The 24789-nt window shown below is 31.7% G+C and overlaps 1 protein-coding gene across 1 annotated transcript in view; it reads right to left on the bottom strand.

Moving 5' to 3' along the window:
- LOC139493905 (uncharacterized) overlaps positions 1 to 24789 on the bottom strand; it is an 81442-nt gene that overhangs the window by 50442 nt on the left and 6211 nt on the right. The window contains exons 3-6 of the mRNA XM_071282066.1: positions 24178 to 24267; positions 8387 to 8462; positions 4039 to 4281; positions 3076 to 3555 (exon numbers count right to left, since the gene is read on the bottom strand). Coding sequence (XP_071138167.1) covers positions 3076 to 3555; positions 4039 to 4281; positions 8387 to 8462; positions 24178 to 24267 — 889 coding nt within the window. The remainder of the gene's footprint in view (positions 1 to 3075; positions 3556 to 4038; positions 4282 to 8386; positions 8463 to 24177; positions 24268 to 24789) is intronic.

Consider the following 24789-nt stretch of genomic DNA (forward strand, 5'->3'; position numbering starts at 1 on the left):
AGGGTATATTTTTTGGGGGTGAGGGTTCAAATAGCAACAGCATAGTGTATTGCACAAAAGCATAAAAAAGAGGTAAATATATTTATTTATTTTTTTATTTTTTTTTTTTTGGGGGGGGGGGGGCAATTCGCAACAGCATAGTGTATTGCACAAAAGCCAAAAATTAAATATAAATTCAAATGATATAACCAATTCTAAGTTTTTTGGCTACCGTTATTCTGTGTCAGTTACCTATATTGCATCAAGTATTTAATTATAATCCAAATTCAGACCTGTATCATGCACGAACATTGTGTCCATTTTTGTCCCAAATGTTTAAGATTTGACCTCTGCGGCCGTATCCAGCTGCGCTTGGCGAAGCAATTTATTGTATCAGTTTGTCTGTAATAAATAAGACCGATGGAATTTTCTTTTAAATTATTTTAATTTTTTATCAGGAGATATTTTTAAGATTATTTTTATATAGAACAAAATTCATATTGAATGTAAAATAAATTAATTCTGTGTCTCAGCCATACAGATAACTTTACTTCAAAATAAATTTATTTTATATTTTATCATAATCCGAAATCGCATTGAAACTAGAATAAATTTACTCTGTGTCACAGCTTCATCATACAGATAACTTTACTTCAAAATAAATTTATTTTATATTTTATTATAATCCGAAATCGCATTAAAACAAGAATAAATTTATTCTGTGTCTCAGCCTCACCATAGAGATCAATATTATCATAATCATAAATGACATTGAATGAAGAATAAATTTATTCTATGATTTTCTCGAACTAATAATAGATATTATGGCTCTATATAATAAATTTATTTTATACATGATCATATACAGTAAGCACCATGCATTTAGAATAAATTTATTCTATGTTGTATCCTTTACAGAGAGTTGACTAAAAATGGACAGCTAAGTGTAGAATTCAGTATAAATTTATTTTGAAATGTAACAAATAAATACTAATATAACAGAATTGTCTTTGTTTTTATGATTTTTTCTCAAATACATGGGTTATAGAATAAATTTATTACGTTCTGGTCCGAATTTGGCCTCTAATTGCACTTGTCAGAATTAAGAGTGAAAAAAGAGGAAAATTGGTTTTTTCCTTTTTTATTCTGCTCTCAGTTATTTGTTTTGCAGCTATTTAATACGAAGTTTTAACAAAATAGATTTAAGGAATAACAACAATAGTGCACACACTGAAATATCTCGCCTTCTTTACTAACCATTTATATTATGTTGATAGTCCTAGATATAAAGTTTTACTACAACTATATGTATCACATAAACTTAGCATGATCCAAGAAAATGAGGTCAAGGTCAGATAAACTAAACAGAAATACATGTACATCTAACAATCATTTAATTCACTTAATGTAGTTGACCGGTCCGTCTACAAAGGACTCATCAGTGACGCTCGAATCCAAAAATGTTAAAAAGGCCAAATAAAGTACGAGGTTGAAGAGCATTGAGGACCAAAATTCCTGAAAGTTTTTCCAAATATACACAAGGTAATCTATTCCTCAGGTAGAAAAGCCTTAGTATTTCAAAAATTCAAAAGTTTTGTAAACAGTTAATTTATAGATATGACCAAGAAAACTTAACATTGACCAATGAACCATGAAAAGGAGGTCAAGGTCAGATAAACCATACCAGGCAGACATGTACACCGTACAATCAATCTATGCATTCAATATAGTCGAACTATTGCTTGTAGTATCTAAGAAACAAACTTAACCATGAAAACTTAACATTGATCAATGATCCATGAGAATCAGGTAAAGGTCAGATGATACATGGAGACTGACATGTACATCATAAAATATTTCCATACACCAAATATAGTTGACCTATTACATATAGTATTAGAAAAAATACTAAACCTCAATGAAATGAAAATGATGTTAAGGTCAGATCACACCTACAATACTGTGCAATTGAAGATTTCTTGCTATAGCGCAATACTGTGCAATTGAAAATTTCTTGCTATAGCGCAATACTGTGCAATTGAAAATAATTTGCTATTGCACAATACTTAATATAATAATTCACATATCCTGTTTGGTGTGTATCTCCTGCCATATCATTATTATTTGCTTTTATATATATATATCAGAAATAAACAAATAAAAAAAAAAAAAAATGAAAAAAAAAAAAAAAAAAAATCCCCCCAAAATTTTTTGAACCCCTTATGATTCATCACCCCAAACTCAATCCCAGCCTTCCCTTTGTGGTATAATACCTTGCAGTACAATTTCAGAGAGATCCATACTTTTGAACACAAGTTATTGTCTGGAAACTAGAAAAAAAAGCTTTTTGTGTCCTTTTTGGTCCCAAATTCCTAAACATTTAGGGCAATTGCCCCAAAACTCCAACCCAGCCTTCCCTTTGTGATATGGAACCTTGTAGTATAATTTCAGAAAGATCCATACACTTACACAAAAGTTATTGTCCTGAAACTAAAAAAATGCATGTTTTTTTACCCTTTTTGGCCGCTAATTCCCAAAATTTTGAGGCAATTACCCCCAACACCAATCCCAGCATTTCCTTTGTGATATGGAAGCTCAAAGTGGCAATGTAAACAAGTTACGTAAACCTTTAGATTGGCTTACAGCTAATACATTAATGCTAGCAAGACATGCATTTTCATCATCCAACTGCTTTTCTAAAAGTACTTGACGACAGTCTTTTCAGTTGGATGATAAAAAATGCATATCTTCGAGAAAAATAACAAATTTTTTGGCTTCCATTTCTACGATTTCGCTTTATATTTGTCATCTTGTGATGTTTTAAAATTTAGTGTGACTGTCCTTAACTTCAAACATAACGTCCAATAAAATTTAAGTATGATGTATACAAGCTGAAGCCCCGCCTATCTTAATTGCCATGCTTGAGCAAACATTGATACAAGCAAAGCAAGCAAGCAAAACAAAGATTTGTCTTGCTAGCATTAATGTATTAGCTGTAAATATTAAGACAAATTTGATTGTTTTTTGAATATTCCCTTGCTGTTATAGAAATGTATCCTGTTTTCATTATCTGAGTGTAAATAACATGCACATTACCTGCTGGAGTTGGCGTCATGTGCTGCCCTGGAAAACACATCACATCAGGGACCTGTTCATGCAAATCTTTGCTTCCATCAAATACTACAAGAAACAACGCTCGGAACGTCATGAAGGTCTGATGTGTTGTTAGACAAACATATTGTCCACCAAAATCCCAGAAGATAAGACGTCCAACTTTCATCTTATACTTCCCACTTTTGAGGACCTTTTCCATTTTCTTTCTTATTTCTTCTTTAGTCATTCTTGTTCTCATTTTCTTTTCCATCTGTTTTACCGTGTGAGGCACATTGGAGGATTTCGTAGATGGTAGAGATTGTGCTGCTGCAGACTGTTCTGAGGGCAAAGAGGAAAGTGTAGCTTTGGCATAACCAGTTGAGCTTGTATCTGCAGCTTTGTTGGTAAGTTCACTCTCCTCCTCTTCTTCCAGAGAGGTCATTAAAACCTTATGATACACAACATCCAGGGCATTGTAAGAGTCTGAAATTATATTTAATACATCAGGCAAATCAAATCCAAAACAGATGCAGGCTGTCAAAACCAAGTGAAGAATGTAAGAAAAATCAGAATTAAGATAAGAATCATATCTTATCAGGTGTAACATTCATATAATGCTATTAACACATTTTAAAGAGAGTCATATTTTAACTGATTGATTGATGAAATTATTGATTATGGAAAATAAATGTTAATTCATTGCATAATTTTAACATTTAAATTCAATTTCAAAATATAAAAACCTTAACATCTTTCTAATGAGATTAGTAATGATGTTAAGATTTTCATACACAAATAAGATTTGATATTGAATTAATATGGTGCGTGAATAGAAGGCACAAAAAAGATGGCTACAATGTGAAACTAATTTAAATCAGTGCTATAACATCTCTGCTGATAGCGCAGTCCATGCAATAGAGTTTTTTTTAAATGTGGTCAGATGTTTGTACTTATGCCTTTTCTCACCTGGATCAACAAGAATCCACTCTTTTGTAAGAATATCTAGGCCACAGCGACCTTCTACCAGAGAAATCCCATCTGTCGGGTGTCGACCATCAGGTATAATTTCTCCAGCTAACAGCTTAACAAGAGTCGACTTCCCAACAGAAAATTGGCCAGTTACCATGCATCTCATATCAAAAGATTCATAGCTGCCCTTCCCTAATAAACGATTTAACATGGCAGACTGTTGCCCTTTTCCGATGGAATCTAAAAAAAATTAAAAAAAATTGGAAAGTTTTGATTTGTTCATGTTGTGAAAAAAAAAATGTATCCATACAAACACTCATAGATAATTTCTCCTCATTTGTTGGTTAATATGTTGATATGTCATCTTTTCGATATGTCAATGCGTTAAATATGTCACAATGTCTTTATGTCTATGTTTTTATGTATTAGCCTGTTTATGTATTGAATTATTGGTGTAATGATGTAGAAGTCTGTTAATGTGTTAATTTGTTAGTGTTTTAATATGTTAATGTGTAGATTTATTAATCTGTAATAGTGTTCATCTGTCAGTGTGTCAATATCCAAATGAGTTGCTGTGTGAGTCTGTTAATGTGTCGTAATGTCAACTTGTGGATGTTAGAGACTGTTAATGTGTTGATTTGACAGTGTGTCAATATGTTAATGTGTTAATGTATGAGTTTTTCAATATGTTTGTGGTTCAATATGTTCAAGAGTGTCTATATGTCTATGTATTGATGTATGATCCTGTCAATGTGTCAATATGTCGACGTGTGAATATCTTAGTCTGTTAATGTGTTGATTTGTCAGTGTGTCAATTTGTCAATATGCAAATGTTTCAGTCTGTTAATGTGTCAATGTATGAGTCTGTTAATGTGTTCATCTGTCAATGTGTTTATGTTTGAGTCTAGTAAGATGTTGATATTCAGTGTGTCAATATGTCAATGTGTTGATGTTTGAGTCAGGAAATGTGTTGATATGTCAGTGTGTCATTATGTCAATGTGTTGATGTTTGAGTCAGGGAATGTGTTGATATGTCAGTGTGTCAATATGTCAATGTGTTGATGTTTGAGTCAGGGAATGTGTTGATATGTCAGTGTGTCAATATGTCAATGTGTTGATGTTTGAGTCTGGTAATATGTTGATATGTCAGTGTGTCAATATCCAATGTGCTGATGCATGAGTCTATCAATGTGTTGATCTATTAGCGTGATGATGTATGTGTGCTTAAGTGTTGATCTGTCAATGTTTCAATATTCAATGTGTTGATGTATGAATCTGGTTATATGTTGATATGTAAGTGTGTCAATATGTCAATGTGTTGATGTTTGAGTCTGGTTATATGTTGATATGTCAATGTGTTGATGTATGAGTCTGGTTATATGTTGATATGTAAGTGTGTCAATATGTCAATGTGTTGATGTATGAATCTGGTTATATGTTGATATGTAAGTGTGTCAATATGTCAATGTGTTGATGTATGAATCTGGTTATATGTTGATATGTAAGTGTGTCAATATGTCAATGTGTTGATGTATGAATCTGGTTATATGTTGATATGTAAGTGTGTCAATATGTCAATGTGTTGATGTATGAGCCTGTCAATGTGTTGATCTATCAGCGTGATGACAAATGTGTGTTAAAGTGTTGATTTGTCAGTGTGTGGATATGTCAAATTGTTGAAGTGGGAGACTGGTAATATGTTGATCTGTCAGTGTGTCAATATGTCAATGTGTCTGTTCAATATGTCATTGTGTTGATGTACGAGTCTTTTAATATGTTGATCTATCAGTGTGAATCTTTTAATGTGTTAAGTTTGTCAATGTGTCAATATGTATATGTGCTGATGTATGGGTCTGTTTATTTTTTGATTTGTCAGTGTGTCAATATGTCAATGTGTTGATGTACCAGTCTGTTAATATGTTGATCTGTCAGTGTATCAATATGTCAATGTGTTGATGTGTTAAATCTGTTAGTGTGTCAATATGTCTATGTGTTGATGTGTGAGTCTGTTAATGTGTTGATCTGTCAATGTGTTGATATATCAAATGTTGATGTATGAGTCAGTTGATGTGTTGATCTGTCAGTGTGTCAATATGTTTATGTGTCGATGTATGAGTGTTAATGTATTGATATATCAGTGTATTAATGTTTCATGTTTGAATCTGTTAATTTGTTAATCTGTCAGTGTGTTTATATGGCAATGCATTGATTTTTAGGTCTCTCAAGGTATCAATAGGTCATTGTGTTGATGTATGAGTCTTGTTCTATGTAGATCTGTCAGTGTTTTGATGTATGAGTGTTAATGGGTTGATTTGTCAGTATGTCGATGTATCAATGTGTAGATGTTTTAGTATGTTAATGTGTTGATATGTTGATGTGTGAGTCTGTTAATGTGTTGATCTGTCAATGTGTTGATATATCAAATGTTGATGTATGAGTCAGTTGATGTGTTGATCTGTCAGTGTTTCAATATAACAATGAGTCAATATATGAGTCTGTTATTTTTTCTAATCTGTCAGTGTGTCAATATGGTAATGTGTTGATGTATGAATCTGTTTAAGTGTTGATTTGTCAGTGTATCGATATGACAATGTGTTGATGTATGAATATGTTTATGTGTTGATTTGTCAGTGTATCGATATGACAATGTGTTGATGTATGAATATGTTTATGTGTTGATTTGTCAGTGTATCGATATGACAATGTGTTGATGTATGAATATGTTTATGTGTTGATTTGTCAGTGTATCGATATGACAATGTGTTGATGTATGAATATGTTTATGTGTTGATTTGTCAGTGTATCGATATGACAATGTGTTGATGTATGAATATGTTTATGTGTTGATTTGTCAGTGTATCGATATGACAATGTGTTGATGTATGAATATGTTTATGTGTTGATTTGTCAGTGTATCGATATGACAATGTGTTGATGTATGAATATGTTTATGTGTTGATTTGTCAGTGTAGCAATATGCCAATTGATGAGTCTGTTTCGTGTTGATCTGTCAGTTTGTCGATATGTCAATGTGCAGATGTATGAATCTGTAAAAGTGTTAATCTGTCAGTGTGTCAATATAGCAATGTGCAGACCTCGACAATAACGCTTGTCCAATTGTCCGGTACCAGAGGGAAAAAAGGTCGGACAAGTAAAAGCTGTCTCAAGCTTGTCCGTTGGGACAAGTACAATTTTTCTGCAGAAAATAAACTTCATCCAACTTTAATGAACAGAGTATAATTATAAACAACAAACAAACAAAACAAATATTAATTTGACATGTTTCTGTCACGTGGTTTCTGTATTCTGTCTATTCAAATGCAAAACCTTTTTCTTCGACTTGCAATCGATAATTTTTAACTGGTTCTTTGTCAGGTACTTTTTAACAGGTCAAAAGTATACTATTCTCGGAAACCAGTCTTACTGATCCGAATCAATGCTGCGCTTTATAGATAAGGTAACTTTATAGTACAGTTTGTCACCTGGACAGGTTTAGCTCGAAGTTTAAGACAGTTTGGCACCGTAGGACACATATTTAGTAGGAGACAATTTGGGACCAAGACAAATCAGTATCTCATTTTCTTACCTTATTATGTTCTTTTTTAATAAATACCATATGAGTTTTCTCATTGGCAATCAGACCTCATCTTCTTTTTATTGATTGCATTTGAATAAAACTTTTTTCAACTAAAAAAAAATCCAATGAGCAATGATGAGTGTACAGGCCTATCAGATGGTGCCTAATGTTTAGATTCTGATGAGACTGGCATTGGTGAAAACTAGAACCTAAGTCCTGTGACATGACTAGATTTAGTTGTACTTGACTCATATTTTTGAAAAGTATTTCAAAATAAATTCATCAAATTCTATTTTATTATTTAAATTCGTTTTGTTCCTTTAATCAACTTAAAATGTAAAAAGGTTAATTTGGGTTAAAAAAAATTTGGACAAGTAACAATTTCATTCGGACAAGTTTTGGTATGTACTTGTCCTACTGGACAAGTTGAAAAAAAGTTATTGTAGAGGCCTGATGTGTCGATGCATATATGAGTCTGTTATTGTGTTGATCTGTCTACAATGGTCTAAGTGTGGATACCTCAATGTGTCAGTATATGAGTCTGTTTAAGTGTTGATCTGTCAATGTGTCAATATGTCAATGTGTCAATATGTCAATGTGTAGATCTCTCAAGGAGTTGATGTGTAAAAAGCTTTAGAACTGTCAATGTAGAAATATGTCAATGTGTTAATTTGTCAACTGGTCAATGTGTCCATATGTCTTTGTGTCAATGTTTGAATTTGATCCTCTTTTGATACCTCAATTTTGAGATGATGATCTGATAATTACCTTCAACTACTGGTGCTGCAGGTTCCTGTAAATGGGTGTCAGGAGTTACTTCTTGGGATGTCTTTGACATGACAGTCTACAAAAGAAAAATATGCTATAAACTATCATGCCCTGTGTGAAAACTTGTCAAATAGTTTAATACCCCTACAGAAAAAAAAAGTTGAGGGCTATGTGCAGGACAGTTGAGGGCTATGTGGAGGACAGTTGAGGGCTAGCTGTTTTAAGTAAAATAGTTGAGGGCTAGGTGTTGAGCAGCTTTCTTTGGTTACATCTTCTGACATCAGACTCGAACTTCTCTTGAACTGAATTTTAATGCGTATTGTTATGCGTTTACCTTTCTGCATTGGCTAGAGGTATAGGGTGAGGGTTGAGATCTCACAAACATGTTTAACCCCGCCGCATTTTTGCGCCTGTCCCGAGTCAGGAGCCTCTGGCCTTTGTTAGTCTTGTATTATTTTAACTTTTAGTTTCTTATGTACAATTTGGAGTTTAGTATGGTGTTCATTATCACTGAACTAGTATATATTTGTTTAGGGGCCAGCTGAAGGACGCCTCCAGGTGCGTGAATTTCTCGTTGCATTGAAGACCTGATGGTGACCTTCTGCTGTTGTCTGCTCTATGGTTGGGTTGTTGTCTCTTTGACACATTCCCCATTTCCATTCTCAATTTTATAGCTCAACTCAAACTTTGCCAAGCACTGTATGTTTGATAGATGTCGCTCAACTGGCCCTCAACTGAACCTGGCCATTAAGTTGAGAAAGAGTTGAGCAATTGATCTTTGGTTTTCATATAGTTGAGCAAAGTTGAGCATTTAGACTTTGATTTTTTTTGTAGTTGAAGAAAAGTTGAGCAATTGATCTTTGGTTTAACTTTTCATGTAGTTGAGCAAAAGTTGAGCAAAAGTTGAGCAATTAGAAATATGAGCTGGTGATATAAATGTTATGTGCCCATCTGTTTTCAATTTATCTCTGTGTACATGTGTAAAGTACAAGAAGACAGGAAATTTTATTGTAAATGTACACAGAGTTTGAGGCAAAATTAAGGGAAGCACATGTTTTTATACATTTTTCTACAGGTATTTACTTAACTATAACTCATAACATAAAAATAAAAAAACAAACAGTATTTTTTTATTATAAGATATATCAAATATTCAAGATTTTGGTAATTAATAGTTATTATTAGGGGCAAATGTTAAAGGGGTCACACTGTCACAATACCCTAAAAAACCTCAAACAAAGTTAAAATTTGAACTGGGCTTGAGCATACACATGGCAAGCAAAGATGTCTTCTAGCTATCATAAATAAAATAAGAATTTTACAATGGATGTTTACTAATAACTGTATAGACATTGAATAGTGCAGTGTATTCTTCTGATGGCATGACTTTTGGATTAAGGAAGATTGATGTTTTAACAAATATTTATGGAAACATCTTTTGGTAAGTACATTGCATTAGAATTTCCACCATTTTGAATAAGTGTGTATGCACATTTAGTTCAAAATAGTGATATTTAAAGTGTCTTCTTAACTTTTTACAGTGAAGAAAAAATTTAGACAACATATTTATGCATTAATTTATATATTATCAAGTGTGTAAGACAGGAGACATATTTATTGTATTATTAAGAGAATTTGTTTTATAAAGTTTTACTAATATACTAATAATAATATTCTAATACATGTATACTGAATATGGTATAAAACTATAGACACCTGGGGTAAGACTGCCAATAAGACATCTATCCACAAATGACAGATATATATATATATATATATATATATCTTTTTTTTCTTGTTGAACATGTTGAACAACTCTTTCTGTTTTGAGAATTTCAATATATATCTAAATACTTCTCCTTGCATAAAAATTAATATGGCAGCAGCATTAACTAGATTGTATTTACTAGATAACTTTTAACTAGAGTCTCTAAAGAGCCTGTGTCGCTCACCTTGGTCTATGTGCATATTCAACAACGGACACTCTCCAACATTGTAGACAAGAATAGAATTCACGACAAAAATCAGTTTAGATGATCTCGTATTGCTTATCATTTAGCCTGTTTAGTTTCTCTCTAACTTCTTTAGTTTTTGCTCAAAACACAAAAGAAGATAAACAAAATCCTCATTTAAGGGCTATCCCTCCTATAAAGAGTCAGTCTACTTAACTATATCGGCAAAATTTGAATTGTTAGTAGATCTTGACTAAGGGCGATAAGGGCAATAACTCCAAAAAGAGTCATCTGACCATTTCCTCTATATTGTCTTCATTGTAGATTTTGTTTTGCTGATCATTTTTGCCTAGCTAATTTTCTATCTGTCTAATATAGTTTTAAGATCAGGGATGATTCCAGGTGTTTTCAAATGGGTCCCTTGAACATCAAATTGGGAATTTTCATCCCAATTGGGAATTTTTTAGGCATACAATATAAGACGAAATAATATCCTTTTCCTGTAAAAACGGAAAATGTATAATTTAAAGTTTAACCATGTACACTGATTGAAGAAGTTATTGGATTCAGACCAGGGAAGTTGTAATACATGATCATCATTGCACATGATGCACTATCATCTTAAGGTAGATTCATGGTATACCGCCATCTTGGAGTGTACAATAACAGTACAAAATCGGTCTAGTTATTTGCTTAAATCTGCAAGTTTGGAGACAGATTTGCAATTCAATGGTTAGACTGTTTTTTTCTATTTAAAGAAAACTTGTTAATTAATGGTATTACACAAAATATTTTACCAAATATCATTTTTTTGGTTTTAAAATCTTTTTTTTCAAATGAGCCATTTAAGGGAAATTACTCTTTTAGTACAAAATTTACAATGGGCTAATAGGGAATTTTTTTATTTTTACTTGTAGCAAGAAAACAAGCTCGGTGACACCATGTTTCCTTTTGTTTTCTTAAGACATTTTTTTGTAATTATTTTATTTTTCAAGATGAAACATGTGAAATTACATAATACAGTATTATACACAAGGCATAAAAAGTTAATTAATACTTATCAGATCGATTAAATCATAATGGTATAACAAGATATAAATATTACAATTGATTTTGTCAATTAAATGCTGCTTCTAACAATTGCCACTTCTGATCCATTTTTATTTTTTGTGTAGGGGTTAAGAAACATACAGAGTATTTTTCTATTGTAATCCAATACTTTAAATATTCTATCCCACCATATTTTGTGGGCAATACACTCTTACATTTGTATATATAGTATTTAAATAACAACAAGATATTATTAACTGTTTTACTGTTGACAGAATCCTCAGACACACCTAAAATGACCTCTTTTGCACTAAAAGGCAAGAAGATTTCATAATTTCTAATCCAATCTATAATGGATAACCAGAAGTTTTGTGTTACATTACATTCCCCAAAAATGTGAAAAATATTTTCTTTAACTTCTGAACAAAATGTACATCATGTACATAGTTCAGTTTCTTTTAATTTACATTTATATAAAAAGGAATTACATGGTAAAATCCTATGAACAATCTTAAATTGAAAATTTTGTAAAAACGAATTTTTGGTTATAATGAAGGGCATGGAATAAATAGCATTCCAATCTTCAATCTGTAAATTTAAGTCTATTTCCCATTTGTTACGGGAAGAAAGAGATAATACTTTATTATCCTCCAGAAATAAATTATAGAAAAATTTACAAGATTTAGGTTCTTTTTTAACTTTATCTACTAATTTATTTTCAATATTATCAAGTTTAGAACTACCTACTATCCTACTTTTCCATATATTTGGAATAGCACTTAAAATACCATAAAACTCTACAAAATTAGTATTGAAATTATACTTTTTCGCAAATTCTTCATATGAGAATAATGTATTATTATCTGATACCAGATCATTGATGAAAAATATGCAATTTTCAATATATTTACCCTTCAAAATCATCTTGCCATCCATTTTGATGTTTGGATTTAGCCATATGGACTGGGACAGAATATCGGTGTTGTTTTCAACTTTCAGTTTATTTTTCAATTTTGAAAAATTAACCAGGATATCATGCCAAAAGGGATTGACTTTTTTTGCTAAATAAAGCAATCCTTCCTTACTTAAATGTAAAATTTTGTCCCCCCCAAATTTTTGTATATAACTAAGCAGCAACACTTTCCGAGGAGAGTAATTTTGGGGGTCTAGTAATTTATACAGCCAAGACATTTTAACGCTATAACAAAAATAGTAAATATTAGGCATCTTAAGACCGCCATCACAGTGTTCGGACATAACCACTGTTCTTTTCACTTTATCTGGTTTTCCTTTCCATAAAAAATTGAAAAATATATTTTGAATCTCCTTCAAAACCCCATCTGGGGGGTTAGGGAGGACAGTCAGAACTTGAACCAGAATGGGAAGTGCTAAAGTTTTAATCACCACCACCCTCCCAATATATGTTAGTTCTCTATAAGCCCAAGTATTAAGAAGTGACTTGATACTGTTTATCTTGGCTGTAAAATTACATAGAGTCTTATCCCTTTTAGCAAGCTCAAACCATATTCCTAATAGTTTGAACCTCCCAGAAAGGTTCCAAACAAGATTTTTTTCTGGTAAAAGTTTTTCCATACTACCCTTTTTTGACCCAATCCATATGGCCTCAGTTTTGTCAACATTACACCTGAGTACAGCACATTCTGAAAATTTATCAAACAAATTTAGACATTGATTTAGAGACTTTTGGTCACCATCCAGGACAAGGGAAGAATCATCAGCATATTGACTCAATAAAAATTCTGAGTCATTAATAGTTACTCCAGCAACATCAGGGTCATTTTTAATAGCTGCACTGAGTAGTTCCAAAACTAAAATAAATAGATAAGGAGACAGAGGATCCCCTTGACGAACCCCTCTTTTCAATGAAAAAAAATCTGGAATATATCCGTTGTTTAACACTGCACTAGAGGCATCACAGTAGCATGCCTTAATCCAACTTATAAATGTAAATTTTCTTAAGACATATTATGAAATCTTTCTTCTCACAATTTATTTCAAAATTCTATCTCTTAGAATTTTTTTTATGCACACTAATGTGTTTTTTCATGAACAAACTAACCAAATTTTTGCAATTTCCAACGACTCATAGCTTGAAAAATAGCACGGTGACCCATACTTTTTATTTAATTTTTGAAAAGAGCATAGTAAAATCTTCATTTTGGCAAATTATAAAAAAATTCTGTCTCAGAAAATATATGCTGGTGATCTACCTTAACTTTGGTAAACGAGGCATATTACCAAAAAATATATACCAGCTAACATAAACCTAAAGCAAGCAGTTTGGCTATTCATTCGAATTTCAAATTATCTCATAATATATAAGATATATTATATCATATATAAGATTTATATAAGATATCTGTTATATTTAATGCGTTTCGCTCGGTTTTGGTTTGTTACCCCGATTTTGTTTTTTGTCCATGGATTTATGAGTTTTGAACAGCGGTATACTACTGATGCCTTTATTTATAATATATAAGCTATCTCATTCAATATATGAAATAACTTATATTATTTCATTTTTAAAAGCTATCTTATATATTATATCATATATCATATACTATATGATATGTATTATATTATATGAGATATCATATATCATGTATATATTTAATAAGATATCTAATAAAAGTTTAAAACTTTATTAGATATCTTATATACTTCATAAGATATCATATATACTTTATAAGATATCTTATATAATTTATAAGATATCTTATAAACTTTATTAGATATCAGATATACTTATAAGATATATTATATACTTAATAAGATATGCTATATTCTTTATAATATACCTTGTAAACTTTATAAGATATGTTATATATTTTAAAAGATATCTTATATACTTTATAAGTTATCTTATATACTTTATACTTAGATATCTTAGATACTTTATAAGTTAACTTCTAGAGTTTATAAGAAATCTCATAAAGACTATGAAATATCTTATATTTTTATATAAGATATCTTGTATAGTTTATTTGATATCATATTAAGAAAATTATATACGATATCTTATAAATTATATGAAATATCTTATAATTTATATACGATATCTCTAATAATATATCTTATATCATATATAAGATATCTTAAATTATCTTTTTTATTAGATATCTTATACAAAATAGATATCTTATATAATTAAGAAGATATTTAATATCGATTATAAGATATCTTACATAGTATATAAGATATCTTATAAATATACTTTATATAAGATTTCGTATATAGTTTATAAGATATAACACATAGTTTATAAGATAGCTTATATAATTTATAAGATATCTGATAAAGAAAGTTATGAGATATCTTATAAACTATATAAGATATATTATAAACTATATAAGATATCTTATAAACTATATAAGATATCTTATAAACTATATAAGATATCTTATAAACCAAATAAGATATCTTATAAACTATATAAGATATCTCATAAATTATGTAAGATATCTCATGAACTATATAAGATATCTTATAAACTTTATAAGATATCTTACAAACTATATAAGAAATATAATGGACTATTATATAAGACATCTTATAAAGTTTTGAATTAGATTAAATAGCAAAACGGCTTGCCATACTAATCACTGAAAAAAATCATCCATTGGGTATTTTTTCAACAGATCATCTCTATAAACTCACCTTGATTCAAATGGATTTCAAATTGAACTGGCCAATTTTGTTGAATTCAGAAAATCAATTACAAAAGTGTATATACTATAAAAATGTAACTGATAGATATTTAAAGCAACATAACGAGAGAACTCTAAAATTATTTGGATCATTTTTATATCTTTTGAAACAGTTCCATAATGATGACATCGTATTTCAAGGGAGGGGGGGGGGCTCATTTCATGAATGGTCTATCATCAACATTATTTTCAAAAACGTTCAAACTTTTGTCTTTTGAGGAAATAGAGCATAATATAAAATAATTTCTTTTACAAAACAATTTTTAATCAAATTACATAACCGAATCTGCTGGGTAGTTCGCTTTTACGAGATTGGCGCCCAATAAAATTATAGATCAATGTATCAAAATTTGAATTTGCTCTTTGCCGAGGTCTGCTTTGACACCCATGTTGTCAAAAAAAAATGTTTTTGATTAACCTGCTGAGCGATCTTCTTTTACGAGATAAATTACTCCCATAACATTTTTATCAATCGAATTCGGCAGCTACGTTTTGACAACAAACTATGAAAAAATAAAGTTGCCGTAATTGGTGACGGAAACTTTCACGGAAAAAACATTTTTCATTTTATTTTCCTGTATTGGGAATTTATATTCACAAACATTTTTGGGGGCCGCTAGCTGTCTTAAGGGCCGCTAAGCGGCCCTAAACTGTATAGTGGAATCATCCCTGAAGATAGAAGGCAAAAAACGGAAAGATTGGTCAGCGAAGGGCAATAACTCTAATAAGGCCACGGTTTTTTAATTTGTTGGTTTACGGATTTTTCGCATAAAAAAGTCGGGTCGGTCGGTCGGGAAAAAAAAAGAAAAAAAATATCTTTCAAAACAGAAAAAATACGCAAAATAAATATATATTTCACCTTACTAACAAAATGTTGGTCTTATATGCTGTTTTGTCATCATTTCTTAACATTAAGTTTGTTGAAATATTATTGATCGGTGATCATGAACATCGCATGACATCTTTTAATAATTTCCTGTAAAAAAGGGGGGTTGCACGGACAAAGACAAAATTAAATCGTCATTTCACAAACAAGAAAAACAGATTCGCGTAGCTCTCAATCAATTCCAGAAAACTTGGTGAATAATGATCTTCAAGCACAAAAACTGATAAAGAAAAAAATATAAAGACGTCGTACAAAAATAAGTTTCAACACACGTGTCGAAAAACGTAATAGACTCATCCACTGGAAAAACGACAATATCGGGTTAATCAGTTGTCATGCAATCCGGTTTTTATCCCAATGATCGATATTTTTTGTTATCTATGAAACAAGAAAATTTCAAATGATTTGTTAATATTCATTACTTTAATTGATGTATTCCACCTGTCCACATTTGGACAAGTCTATTTCTCTGAGATGATGCATCTTACGGACTGATGACAAATAAGGGAAACGAACTTATTTTGTAAGTGGTTTTAAACACAGGTTTCGTTCCACAAAATTATTTGCGCAAAAGACATTTCAAGGTCAGTTATAATTGATTTGTCTATTTTTAGAAACGTAAATTGGAAGTTTTATTTTTCACAACAGAAAGTGTTACAGTCAACTTTGTTAATGATTAATGCATTTCATTTCATAATAAAGAAAATTTTAATTATTTTTCAGGGATAATGCATTTAAAAGGGTCGGCGGGAATAAAAAAGCATGAAAAGTCAATTTTATTTTTATTCTGAAAATCGGCAAAATCGGGTCGGCGGATCCGTAAACCAACAAATAAAAAAACCGTGGCCTAAGGAGTCTATAGACAATTTTGACCATGTTGACCTATCTGTAGAACTTGTCTTGTTCATCATCTTCACCGCTGTATCTATTATAGTTTTCAAGATAGTAGGCAAAAATAAAAACTAGAGGCTCTAAAGAGCCTGTGTCGCTCACCTTGGTCTATGTGAATATTAAACAAAGGAAGCAGATGGATTCATGACAAAATAATGTTTTGGTGATGGTGGTACATCTTACTTTACTGAACATTCTTGCTGCTTACAATTATCACTATCTATAATGAACTTGGCCCAATAGTTTCTGTTGAAAATGTTACCGGTAGTAAAAATTTACAAATTTTATGAAAATAGTTAAAAATTTACTATAAAGGACAATTACTCCTTAGGGGGTCAATTGACCATTTTGATCATGTTGACTTATTTGTGAATCTTACTTTGCTGAACATTATTGCTGTTTACAGTTTATCTCTATCTATAATAATATTCAAGATAATAACCGAAAACAGCAAAATTTCCTTAAAATTACCAATCCAGGGGCAGCAACCCAACGACGGGTTCTCTGATTCATCTGAAAATGTTTGGGCAGATAGATCTTGACCTGATGAACAATTGTACTCCCAGTCAGATTTGCTCTAAATGCTTTGGTTTTTGAGTTATAAGCCAAAAACTGTGTTTTACCCCTATGTTCTATTTTTAGCCATGGCGGCCATCTTGGTTGGTTTGGTCGGTCACACCACACATTTTTTAAACAAGATACCCCAGAGATGATTGTGGCCAAGTTTGGTGTAATTTGGCCTAGCAGTTTCAGAGGAGAAGATTTTTGTAAAAGATATATAAAATTTAGGAAAATGGTTAAAAACTGACTTTAAAGGGCAATAACTCCTAAAGGGGTTGACTGACAATTTTGGCCATGTTAACTTATTTGTAAATCTTACTTTGCTGAACATTATTGCTGTTTACAGTTTATCTCTACCTATAATAATATTCAAGATAACCAAAAACAGCAAAATTTTCCCTAAAATTACCAATTCAGGGGCAGCAACCTAACAACAGATTGTCGGATTCATCTGAAAATTTTAGAGCAGATAGATCTTGACCTGATAAACAATATCACCCCATGTCAGATTTGCTCTAAATGCTTCGTTTTTTTAGTTATATTTGCCAAAAACTGCATTTTACCCCTATGTTCTATTTTTAGCCATGGCGGCCATCTTGGTTGGTTTGGCGGGTCACGCCACACATTTTTTAAACTAGATACCCCAGAGATGATTGTGGCCAAGTTTGGTGTAATTTGGCCCAGTAGTTTCAGAGGAGAAGATTTTTTTAAAAGTTAACGACGACGGATGACGACGGACGACAGACGACGGACGACGACGACGACGCCGGACGCCAAGTGATGAAAAAAACTCACTTGGCCCTTCGGGCCAGGTGAGCTAAAAATGGTAAAATTTGTCATTTGAGGGCAATAAATCCTACAAGAAGTCATCTGACGGTTTTGACAAGTATAGACAATTGGCAGAGCTCAACATCCTGATCATTTTAGCTCTTATCAGATTTTCTCTTTATAATGGTTTTCAAAATTATAGACAAAGGGTCTCTTCTACTAACTTGCCTAGTCTGGGGGGCATTCACCCAATATAAGTATATATGGTTTTTAGAAAAGTAACTCGGAATAGTTCTGACAAGAGTGCACCCGCTGAAATGTCTCGCCTGCTTTACTAACCATGATTGGTTTTATGTTGATAGTCCTAAAGATAAAGTTTCACTACAAGTATCACATAAACTTAAAATTATTAATGATCCATGAAAATGAGGTCAAGGTCATATAAACCAAGTCAGAAAGACATGTACACCTTACAATCATTCCATGCATCAAATAAAGTTGACCTTATTGCTTATAGTATCTAAGAAGCAGACTTAAACAGGAAAACTAAACACTGACCAATGAACCATAAAAATGAGGTCAAGGTCAGATGAACTCTGCCAGACAGACATATACACCTTACAATCATTCCATACACCAAGCATAGTTGACCTATTGCTTATAGTATACAAGAAAAAGACCAAACCATGAAAACTTAACATTGACCAATGAACCATGAAAATGAGGTCAAGTAATGACACCTGCCAGACAGACATGTAGACATTGCAATCATTCCATACACCAGATATAGTTGACCTATTGCTTATAGTATTAGAAAAACAGATCAAAACACAAAAAATTAACATTGACCAATGAACCATGAAAATGAGGTCAAGGACAAATGACACATGCCAGTCAGACATGTACACCTTACAATCATTAATCCATACACCAAATACTGTTGACCTATTGCTTATAGTATTAGAAAAACAGACCAAAACACAAAAACTTAACATTGACCAATGAACTGTGAAAATGAGGTCAAAGTCAGATGAAACCTGCCAGACTGATATGTACCCCTTACAATTATTCTATACACCATACATAGCTGACCTACTGCTTATAGTATCCGAGAAACGGACCTAATCACATAACTTTAACCTTGATCACTGATCCATGAAATGAGGTGAAGGTCAGGTGAACCCTATCTGACGGACACGTAGACGTTGCAAGGAACCCATATACCAAATATAGTTATCCTTTTACTCATAAGTGAGAAATTCACAATACAAAAAAATCATATTTTTTTTCAAGCAGTCGCTGAACCATGCAAATGCATACTTTATCAACTTATTTACTGTATAACATATTTCGTTTAGATATGGAGTTCTGTCCCTTCAAATATCTTCCAACTGTTAAAATGTCATTCTAATTAATCAGCTGCAAAGGAAACTGAAGTTACAATCCAGAACTCCTTGTTTCAATTATGTATCAATGACTTTGAAACACCAGACCTTTTTATCCAAGAATCAATACACTTTGTAAACCTTCCTTTATGTACATTCTTACAAAAGTCTTTTTATCCAAGAATCAATACGCTTTGTAAACCTTCCTTTATGTACATTCTTACAAAAGTCTTTTTATCCAAGAATCAATACGCTTTGTAAACCTTCCTTTATGTACATTCTTACAAAAGTCTTTTTATCCAAGAATCAATACGCTTTGTAAACCTTCCTTTATGTACATTCTTACAAAAGTTTCATTTTAATCTAGCAGCCAAGGGTAGTGAAGGTATCTGGAAACCATTAGTTTTGGACAAGGGACAAAAAGACTGAGACAAAACAATAAACAGCTGCGCTATGAGCGCATGATACCCCCGATGTCTTGTGTGGAAGTTTTATGCAATAATCATCAATAGTTTCTGAGAAAGTTTCAAGCAATAACCATATATTGTTTTTGGGACACGGCGGGAAATGTGAAACCCCCAACCTTGTTTTTTTTTTACAAAAAACTAAATATCACTAAAATAAAATTTGGAATCAAAACCAAAAAGTATACAGATCTTTCAATTAATATAACAAAGAAGTGTGTCAAGTTTTAAGCAATAATCATACATTATTTTTGAGATACGGCGCGACATGTAAAAAAAACCTCCCCTGTTTAACAAAATACTCAATCTCAAAAATGAAATTTTGAATCATCACCAAAATTTATACAGATCTTTAGATTAATATAACAAAGACATGTCTTAAGTTTTAAACAATAATCATAAATCGTTTTTGAGATATGGTGCGACATGTAAAAAAAACCTCCCCCTTTTTTACAAAATACTCAATAACTCAAAAATAGAATTTTGAATCATCACTAAAAATTATACAGATATTAAGATTAATATAACTAAGAAGTGTTTAAAGTGTTAAGCCATAATCAAGAATCGTTTTTGAAATACGGTGCGACATGTGAAAACCAGATGCTCCGCAGGGCGTAGCTTTATACGACCGCAGAGGTTGAACCCTGAACGGTTGGGGCAAGTATGGACACAACATTCAAGCTGGATTCAGCTCTAAATTTGGATTGTGATTAAATAGTTGACACAGCATAGGTTTCTGACACAGAATGAATGTGTTCTAATGAACTTAAAATATTTGTTTTCTCTTAGAGCAATTCACTATGCTGTTGAATATTAATCCTCTCAAAAAAATGTTTAAAGAAAATTTTCTTTTTATTTATGAAATTTCAAATGAGGAAAATTGAACCCAATTTTTTAAACACATCCCCCTTTCCCTTATTCCAAAACTTATCTCAATTAAAATATTCTAATGGAGTTTGCAACAATAACTACTCATTTAAATACATCATAAAATATTAAGATGTAAAAAAACTGCTTGTTATCACTGAATGGTAAAGATTATTTAAATTTATCAGTTGGTAGTAAAAAGTGAATATACATTGTATATTGTATATAACAAAGATTTAAGTTGATTCTGGACAAAGAAAGATTACTCCAATTAAAAAAAAATCTTGCTATTGCACAATAAGATATTTCTTGCTTACTATTCTGGACAAAGAAAGATAACTCTAATTAAAAAAAAATTTGCTATTTCACAATATTTTGCAATTAGATATTTCTTGCCATTGCACAATACTGTGCAATTGAAAAGACTTGCTATTGCACAATACTTAATATAATAATTTTAGATCCTGATTTGGACCAACTTGAAAACTGGGCCCATAATCAAAAATCTAAGTACATGTTTAGATTCAGCATATCAAAGAGGCCCAAGAATTCAATTTTTGTTAAAATCAAACTTAGTTTAATTTTGGACCCTTTGGACTTTAATGTAGACCAATTTGAAAACAGGACCAAAAATGAAGAATCTACATACACAGATAGATTTGGCATATCAAAGAACCCCAAGATTCAATTTTTGATGAAATCAAACAAAGTTTAATTTTGGACCCCGATTTGGACCAACTTGAAAACTGGGCCAATAATCAAGAATCTAAGTACATTTTTAGATTCAACATATCAAAGAACCCAACCGATTCATTTTTTGTCAAAATCAAACTAAGTTTAATTTTGGACCCTTTGGACCTTAATGTAGACCAATTTGAAAACAGGACCAAAAGTTGAGAATCTACATATACAGTTAGATTCGGCATATCAAAGACCCCCAATTATTCAATTTTGATGAAATCAAACAAAGTTTAATTTTGGACCCTTTGGGCCCCTTTTTCCCTAAACTGTTGGGACCAAACTCCCAAAATCAATACCAACCTTCCTTTCATGGTCATAAATCTTGTGTTTAAATTTCATAGATTTCTATTTACTTATACTAACGTTATGGTGCGAAAACCAAGAAAAATGCTTATTTGGGCCCCTTTTTGGCCCCTTATTCCTAAACTGGTGGGTCCTAATCTCCCAAAATCAATACCAACCTTCCTTTTGTGGTCATAAACATTGTGTTTAAATTTCATAGATTTCTATTTACTTAAACTAAAGTTATTGTGTGAAAACCAAGAAAAATGCTTATTTGGGCCCTTTATTGGCCCCTTATTCCTAAACTGTTGAAATCAAAACTCCCAAAATCAATCCCAACCTTTCTTTTGTGGTCATAAACCTTGTGTCAAAATTTCATAGATTTCTATTCACTTAAACTAAAGTTATTGTGTGAAAACCAAGAAAAATGCTTATTTGGGCCCTTTATTGGCCCCTTATTCCTAAACTGTTGAAACCAAAACTCCCAAAATCAATCCCAACCTTTCTTTTGTGGTCATAAACCTTGTGTCAAAATTTCATAGATTTCTATTCACTTAAACTAAAGTTATGGTGCGAAAACAAAGAAAATGCTTATTTGGGCCCTTTTTGGCCCCTAATTCCTAAAATGTTGGGACAAAAACTCCCAAAATCAATACCAACCTTCCTTTTATGGTCATAAACCTTGTGTTAAAATTTCATAGATTTCTATTCACTTTTACTAAAGTTAGAGTGCGAAAACTAAAAGTATTCAGACGACGATGACGACGACGACGACGCCAACTTGATAGCAATATACGACGAAAATTTTTTCAAAATTTGCGGTCGTATAAAAACACACCCCTGTTTTAGTTACAAAGTGCCGTAACTCAAAAAGTTTTAATTTAATTTTCACCAAAAAGTATACAGATCATTTGATGATCATAAGAAACAACTATGTTAAGTTTCATGAAATTTGGATAAGTCTTTCTCAAGTTACGGTGCGACATGTTTAGGCCGGACAGACAAACGGACAGACAGACGAACGGACGGACACCGGACATTTGTATACCATAATACGTCCCGTCAAAATTTTGAAGGGCGTATAAAAACTATATATATGCTCCATTTTGAACACCAATGAGCATAAACAAACTTCTGATTTTTTCGATTTCATTTTTTTTTGCTGCTCTCAACAACGGAAACTCTTTCAATTTTATACTTAACCAAAGCTGGCCAATAACAGTCAAACCATTTTTACTACATTTAACTGTGTCATGCCATTTTCTGATCTTTCAAATGACCATATCTCTCCTTAGTTGATCTCGGTTTTGCCATCAGCAACATATTTAAATTTGAAAAGAATTGGTAGAACATCCCGTACTTTTACATATTATTGTCAATAACAAGTGTGGAAACAGACTAGCGTGAAAAGTATCCAGCATTCTGAGCAATAGTCAGATAATCTCCCCTTTTTTACAAAATACTCAATAACTCAAAATAAAATTTTGAGTCATCACCAAAAAGTATACAGATCTTTAGATTAATATAACAAAGAGGTGTGTAAAGTTTTAAGCAATAATCATAAATTGTTTTTGAGATACGGCGCAACATGTAAAAAAAAAACTCCCCCTTTTTTACAAAATACTCAATAACTCAAAAATGAAATTTTGAATCATCACCAAAAAGTATACAGATAATGAGATTAATGTTACTAAGAAGTGTGTAAAGTTTTAAACAATAATCAAGAATCGTTTTTGAGATACGGTGCGACATGTGAAAAAGAATCACACCACTGTTTTAGTTACAAAGTGCGGTAACTCAAAAAGTTTAAATCTTATTTTTACCAAAAAGTATACAGATCATTTGACCATCATAAGAAACTACTATATTAAGTTTCATGAAATTTAAATAAGGCGTTCTCAAGTTATGGTGCGACATGTTTACGCCGGACAGACGGACAGACACTGGACATTTGTATACCATAATATGTGGCGTATAAAAAATAAGAGACAGCCAACAGATGAGAACACAGATTTTAAACATTTGTCTTTCACATTTGCCAACATGTATATTAGGCAACAAGCTTGGAATTGTCAACTTACATTGTTAACTGACAAAAATTACTACAATGACATTGAAAACTACAGGCAACTGTTTTATTGTAATTTCTTTGTACCAAGTCTGTTTTGTCTCTTATAATCTGTGAATATCTTTTAAAGTAAGACAAGACTATTTACCTTAAGGAAGTCCATCAATTCTTCCTTCTTCCTTTTTTCCTCTTCATTATCATAGCTGTATATTCTTACCAGATCATAAGGAGTGTCACCCTGAAATACAATCAAATAACCTTTCATTAATTATACACATATATATCTTTTATTTCAAAAAACTGTAAAACAGTAAATAATAGGTAACTGTTGCATTAATTTTACCTATCAGGGATCTCCATGGCCTGTTAAACGATGGCGCCGCGCCATCGTTCAAATGTCTTGCGCCATCGTAAAATGACCCGCGCCATCGTTCAATTGTCTTCCGCCATCGTTCAAAACTGTAATCGTTTTTATAGCCTGACACCATTTTTTTTATCAATTATAATCAAATGCATGTAATTGCATAACCCTCGGGCTTTTTTTTTTAGTATAATCCAATACAATTCTAACGCCAGAGGGATATCGGGATTAAAATCGCTAATCACTTGTACCTGAGCTTGTACAGGTAGATCAACAAACCAGACAGGAGAATATTATCTGAAGATTCATTTGTCGAATTATTTAACTATGTTTCCGCAAATGCTTATGATAATTCAGATTAAATAAATATATTAATAATCCAGTAACAAAGTTTAACAA

Source organism: Mytilus edulis, chromosome 11, assembly GCF_963676685.1.
Source record: "Mytilus edulis chromosome 11, xbMytEdul2.2, whole genome shotgun sequence".
Taxonomy (NCBI): domain Eukaryota; kingdom Metazoa; phylum Mollusca; class Bivalvia; order Mytilida; family Mytilidae; genus Mytilus; species Mytilus edulis.